Source organism: Penaeus monodon, chromosome 33 (assembly GCF_015228065.2).
Source record: "Penaeus monodon isolate SGIC_2016 chromosome 33, NSTDA_Pmon_1, whole genome shotgun sequence".
Classification (NCBI taxonomy): Eukaryota; Metazoa; Arthropoda; class Malacostraca; order Decapoda; family Penaeidae; genus Penaeus; species Penaeus monodon.
The window spans coordinates 181018-181413 of NC_051418.1; the positions used below are offsets into that span (position 1 = coordinate 181018).

Consider the following 396-nt stretch of genomic DNA (forward strand, 5'->3'; position numbering starts at 1 on the left):
TTACCCTCTCTTTTCCTCCTCTCTCTCTACCCTCCCTTTTCCTCCTCTCCCTCTCTTTTCCTCCTTCCCTCTCTTTTCCTATTCTCCCTCTCCTCTCTCTCTCCCCACCTCCTTGATGGCCATGATGCAGCGGTCGAGGCGGGCCTTGTAGGGGGCATCGTGCGGGATGGGCCAGGCGGAGAGGCCGGGGAACACGCTTTCCCGCCCCAAGTACAGCCGCGTCGACCCGTCCGCCCGCGTGAACTCCTCCGCCACCACCAGCTCCAGGAACCTTCAGGCTTGGATGTGCGCTTGTCTGGTGGGCGGGGGGAGAGGGCTGAATTACGTGGGTGTGTTTAGGTCTTTGTTAGGTAAAAAGAGTGAATCATTGGCACGGAAGTATGGCGAAATAGTACG

At 58.6% G+C, this 396-nt stretch overlaps 1 protein-coding gene across 1 annotated transcript in view; it reads right to left on the bottom strand.

Annotated features, from left to right (window-relative positions):
• Positions 1 to 396, bottom strand: part of LOC119593911 (ionotropic receptor 21a-like) — a 2659-nt gene that overhangs the window by 1474 nt on the left and 789 nt on the right. Inside the window, 1 exon segment of the mRNA XM_037942929.1 lies at positions 109 to 295. Coding sequence (XP_037798857.1) covers positions 109 to 295 — 187 coding nt within the window.